This window comes from Montipora foliosa, chromosome 11 (assembly GCF_036669935.1).
Source record: "Montipora foliosa isolate CH-2021 chromosome 11, ASM3666993v2, whole genome shotgun sequence".
Taxonomy (NCBI): domain Eukaryota; kingdom Metazoa; phylum Cnidaria; class Anthozoa; order Scleractinia; family Acroporidae; genus Montipora; species Montipora foliosa.
The window spans coordinates 45,033,853-45,039,957 of NC_090879.1; the positions used below are offsets into that span (position 1 = coordinate 45,033,853).

At 40.6% G+C, this 6,105-nt stretch overlaps 1 protein-coding gene across 1 annotated transcript; it reads left to right on the forward strand.

Annotated features, from left to right (window-relative positions):
* The first annotated feature begins 3,837 nt into the window (after positions 1-3,837).
* LOC137977193 (uncharacterized) lies at positions 3,838-4,317 on the forward strand. Its single transcript, XM_068824460.1, has one exon. The coding sequence runs from the start codon at positions 3,838-3,840 to the stop codon at positions 4,315-4,317; it is 480 nt and encodes a 159-aa protein (XP_068680561.1).
* Positions 4,318-6,105: the final 1,788 nt, after the last annotated feature.

Below are 6,105 nucleotides of genomic sequence, written 5' to 3' on the forward strand. Positions count from 1 at the left end.
TCGATTTCGGACAACAGCTATTGGAATGTAATTCTGAAGACAAAACAAGTAAAGTGCTTGGAAGTCGTTTATCTTTGCAGAGACGTGGTTGCTATTTTTCTTACAAGGTACGGAAAATCTATTATTTTTCACCTATTAGTGCCAGAGCTGCTCTTCGGTAAAATCGTCCCTTCTATAGTTAGCTCAGGAAGGGCAAATTTACGACTTGGCTGCCCGTCCCTCTGATTGTTTTTATGTCATCTCCTCCTTTTTGGGAGATACGTGACCAGCCTGAACCAGGGTCTTTCTTCCCTCGCTCCCTTTGGGGTGGGGAGAAGAAAAATCCCGGGAACGAGGTTGGTCAGTCCATCGTTTGTGACGTTAAGTACCAATCCTACGCACGTGTACGAGAAAGGTTAGTTATTAATGGCCTGCATCTAGCCAGCATAATGCAACGTCACTTAATTGTCAAAAAGAGTCCCACCTTACTTGTGGTGGATCCAAAGAGGCAGTCCAAACACCTAAATATTTCTCCCGTTCTACGACAAAATAAAATGTCGTATGCCAAACTAATTTATTTTTTAAGTTAAGTTGAATTATAATTATTATTCCCTCAATAGCTGTTCACAGTAAATTACAGAAAGGTTTTGTATCCAGTTGACTATCTTTTTTTTCAAAAAATACGTCACGCATCCGGTTTGCTTCCACGGACGACTTTGCAAGAGGTTTCATCTTCACCGCATGGGCTTTGGCTTTTTGTTCCCTTGTCATCCTTGTCTCTCTTGAAATAAAGGAAGGAAATAAAGCGTCAGGTGGACATCATATGAAGCATTCAAAGAGAAGTAGCATTTTTACTTCTTTCTTCGCCCTTTATCATCCTGAGCTTGGGGGATACATGGTTTTGAGACAAAATAAAACGAATAATAGTTGGGAAGTTGAGGTCTTGAGACGCCGGTCAGCCTTTTGAAGATAATAATGGCTTTGTGCACACAAAATAAAACCAAGACGTTCGGCAGCTAATTTTAGAAAAACGAGAGCCGGGAAAAGCCGGCTTAACCCTTTACTTTTCACAATTTCAATACACTGTCAGGAAGTATGATAAATATTGCCAATGAGGATTTTTACCTTTTAGAGGATCACTATCTTACTTTAACACCAAGTTCTCATGACTAGCCAACCGAAAATCTACAGTACTAGTTAGGGGAACAAACTTCCAGATCTCAGTTGTGAGTGAAGTATATAGACTGATCTCTCGTAGGAGTCAAAGGAAAGACGTGCCTTTGTTCTCTCTCATCTTCCCAATGCATGCACTGCCACTTTTCTTGGTTCTCTACCCTCAATTGTTCCTTCTTTTGCTTTTATGCTCTTCACACAGAACCCTGGCAGCAGCTGGACACAATTTCAGGTCAGTAAATAAAATCATATGCGTTCTATTAATTAATGACCAAGATTGAGGGAACCAATCAGAACGTTGCAAACTCAATATCCTGGATTTCCTGTATTGGAAATTTAATATACAGAAGTTATTAACGTCAGAGCTTTAAATTTTGCGGTTAAATTTTTCGCCGTCCGTTCTTTGCTGGTACTGACTTACAAGAAAATACAAGAAAGTATAATAATTTATGATGCACTCCTACACTCTGTCATCCAGGGTGTTGAGTTCCTTTATTTTTAATTATAGCACGTTTCTTTGTCATTACCGTTGTGTAATGGTTTTATCTGTTTTTCGCTAGAGATGTTTAATCAAAGCTAAAAAATGTGATCGTCATTGAAAGTACTTCATGTGCGAGACGATAGATTTGACCTAAAAGGAAACAGCACAATGAAACACGTAAAAAAAAAAGAAAAAACAGCCTGGCGTTGTCAGGAACAACTTTTAAATATTTGTTCCACGCACGATTCAAGACTTGGTCGTTGTGTTAACCAGACATTACTAAAGATCATGAACCATGAATCTGAGGGTCCCTTTTTGGGCGAAACCCGATAGAATCCAACTACGGATTGTGCGTTTTTTGGCGAAATCCAAATACAGATCATGAATCCAAAGTATCCACACCCGAGGAGGATACTTCGGATCAAATTTAAATCCGGGCTTTTGGGATTCATCACTTCAGCGTTTTTTGGGGAAGGATTTGAAAAAAAGCATTTTTGACAACCTGTTTTCCATAAAAAGATGATACACAAAACAAACCAGTAAACTAGGGCTCTCACCCCAAAAAGTGGACAGTTTGGTTTGGGTATCGTTGTGGAGTTCAATGATTTCTTTTAAGTTCTCAAATTTGACTACTTTCTTCTTCTTTTTTTTCTTTCACGCATTATATTCTTCAAAATTTTTTTGCCGCTTCGTTGAACGCACAATATTCGTGCTTCTTTGGTTGCCGAAAACCCTAACAATAATCGGGTTTTTTTTTGTATGTGTGTGTGTAGTCACGCGTGGTAAGGAAGGAGCGGGGTGCCTTCACTAACGGTGAGTAGGGTGCGGACTGAGGGGCGACCGAAAAAATAGCTATATACAAAATAAAAAGTATGGAGAATAACTTTTAGGGGCCGATTACATAAGCAGGGCCAGCACAGTCAGCCCGGCTGGTCGTGTTTGCCGGGATCAATTTCAGTCCGTTATTGCATGAGGTGAGCCAGCCGGGCTTGGGCCCCTTAGGCCCTGTTTACAAGCAGGTAGGGTAACCTATTGCTGGTGTTACCCTAGCAGAAGTGTCAAAGATAGCCCGGGTTTACAAGCAAAATTTCACAGGTAGGGTTACCTTACCACCCAGGACAACTTTGTGTGCTTGGTAACAGCCAGCATCGCAAACACAATGGAAGGAGCGGGATGCCTTCACTAACGGTGAGTAGGGTGCGGACTGAGGGGCGACCGAAAAAATAGCTATAAACAAAATAAAAAGTATGGAGAATAACTTTTAGGGGCCGATTACATGAGCAGGGCCAGCACGGTCAGCCCGGCTGGTCGGGTTTGCCGGGATCAATTTCAGCCCGTTATTGCATGAGGTGAGCCAGCCGGGCTTGGGCCCCTTAGGCCCTGTTTACAAGCAGGTAGGGTAACCTATTGCTGGTGTTACCCTAGCAGAAGTGTCAAAGATAGCCCGGGTTTACAAGCAAAATTTCACAGGTAGGGTTACCCTACCACCCAGGACAACTTTGTGTGCTTGGTAACAGCCAGCATCGCAAACACAATGGAAACCGCTAAAAAGTTGTCCTGGGTAGGAGAGTTGTTACTAGCAGAGAGTTTGAAAGGCAGCTAGGGTTACCCTAGCGCAAGGGTAACCCTAGCACTTGTAATGTATGCACATGGGTTTCGCGACTTTATTAATTTATGCTGGATTCGCAACCAGGCTGTGAGAGAACGCCATTTTAGTTTTAAGCGATAATCGTGTAACTTTCAGCGTGATATTAAAGGCCACCCGTCAGGATTTTACATGGTGTCAGAAGCGAGATAAACCCTCGAATATGGATTTAGCTGGAATGCAATGTCCTCAAACGGATTGGGGAGCTGAAAACTTGCCGGAAAGGTGGAGGCGTTTTCGGCAACACGTGGAATTGATCATTTTCAGTGGTCCGCTCTCCAGTAAGAAAGAGGAGGAGAAGTGCAACTATTTGCTCCTATGGTGCGGTGAGAAAGGAAGAGATATCGTCAACACGTGGTCAGGCATCAGCGAAGACGATAAGAAGAAACTCACGACTTACTTTGAACGATTTGAAGCACACGTGGAATCCAAAACAAACCCAGTATTTTGTCGATAAAAATTCCGCAACCGCATTCAGAACGAAGTGGAAACAGTGGAGCAGTTCGTAACGGATCTGAAACTTTTAGCCAGGGATTGTGCTTTCAAAGAGCCAGACGAAATGATACGGGACAGGATTGTGTTTGGCAAAAATCCTCACAAAATTCGCGAAGAGCTGATAAACCAGGGCAAAGATTTAACGCTTGATAAGGCTGTCGGAATTGCACGAACATACGAACTATTGAGGGCACAGTTAAAATCAATGGAGCCACACAGCACAGAGGCAGTCCATTCCATAGGCGATAGGCAGCCATACACAAAGAGATTTTCGAGTACACCTTCCAAGGAAAGAGCACAGTCATGTGGCAAATGTGGAAATTTTCATGCAAGAGAGGCTTGTCCTGCTATGGGGAAAACATGTCGTAAATGCGGAAAAGCAAAATACTTTGCCAGAATGTGCAAGACGGGTAGCAATGGGAGAGCATCTGCATCTGAAGAGGAAATGATGCTTACCATTGTAGTCTCGTATTTGTATTTAAGTTTAAATTCAAGGACGTTCAACATAATTTTGTTTCGACATGGTATTACTATGAGATTCTAAAAATTGTAGATATTAGCTTCGGTTGAAAAAAAAAAAAATAATAGTGATAATTAAGTTTCGACCAAAATGGTCATACCCTAGAAGATCCTGCCTGATGGCGGCTTCTACTCAAAGCTCCATAACAAATTGTAAATTGCTACATTTTCTCTTGGCTTTCTTCTACTTCTTATGTTTCCCTTTAACCGCCAACAATTTCATTCATCACAAACAGAACTTTGAAAGCGGTGTACTACTCAAGCAAGATAGTGCTGCCCGGCTCGTATGTCCAACACTGAGGTTTAATCATATTACACCCGTTTTATTTTCTTTTCACTGGCTACCCGTTAGTTACCTTATCGAGTTCAAGGTCTTAATTTATCAACTGGCGCCGTCCTATATCTGCAATCTAGTTCGATTAAAGGATAAATGTAAATACCAGCTTCGTTCTTCTGAAGGACTACTGTTACAGTTGCCCATAAGAAAAACAAAGAAAACTCTGGGAGACAGATCAAGACATTTTAAACAGCTGCCCCTGTATTGTGGAAAAGCCTCCCTGCAAGTGTTAGAGACATCGATGACTTTTTGGTTTTTAAACGAACTATAAAGACTTATTTATTTAGGAAGGCTTTTGCCTGTTATTGTTAGATTGACTACTTTTTAAGGTATTAATTTCAAGTATTCTTAAGTATATTTTATTGTAATTATTAGGGGTAGTTTTAGTTGTAAGGTGCATTTGATCATATTCGGATGTTCATTTGCGCCTAATAAAGAATAAATTATTATTATTATTATTATTATTATTATTATTATTATTATTAGTATTATTACATTTCGACCAAGAACCTTATCTCGTACAAACGAGCTTAGAAGACCTATCGTTAGCTGGAATAAATGTGGTTATACTTCATCCTTATTAATCCGGGGCCATGTTCCGAGAAGTATTCGAATGCACAAGAAGGAAACACAAGATATCACTACAAGTTCAACACTCAACATGCGGCCGTCCAACTACCTATAGTGTAAAATCGTAGTCAACTACCAGCTTCATTGATAAATGGGTATTGTTGTTTGAATTCTATTCTCTTGTCTACCACGGCGTCTTTTAATATCTTGAGATATCAAGGATCTAGAGTAGGAAGATCCATACAGGGATCTAAAATGGCAGAAAATCGTGGTATTCAAGTTCGTTTTTCGCATAATCTGCATAATTCCAATGTGGCAGACTCCTTAAGGACTTCCGCCAACAATAGAAACCCGTCCAATTTAATAACTATTCATCCAGACAAACAAGAGCCTCCAAAAAGAGTGATTACGAACCACGTGAATCCAAATAATGGATTGACTTGGTTATGCAAACAAAAGATGTTGTTGACTACTCTCAATGCTCGCTCTGTTAAGATTAAAACAGTGGATATTTTCGATTTTATTTGCGAAAGCAAAGTAGATCTCAGTGCTATTACAGAGACATGGCTTACAAAAAATGACTCAGCTGTCAAAGTGGAGTTATGCCCTGTTGGATATAAAATAGTAGATCATCCACGAACTGGACGTACTGGTGGTGGGACTGCTCTTACATTTCGTGATACACTGAATGTAAAAAAAGTGGATGGTGCCTGGTCAAAAATACTCGTTTGAATTATCAGAGTGGATTGTGACATCATCATCCCATAATGTGCGCATAATTATTGTTTGCGCGACCACCGTATTCCGAAGATCATAAAGTCTCTACATCTGTATTCTTTGACGAGTTCTCTGATTATCTGGAATCTCTTTTACTTTGCAAAGAGCAACTGCTAATCGCAGGAGATT

Bases quoted from the DNA above. Each gene is read 5' to 3' on its own strand.
- LOC137977193 (XM_068824460.1), top strand. From the start codon at position 3,838: ATGATACGGGACAGGATTGTGTTTGGCAAAAATCCTCACAAAATTCGC.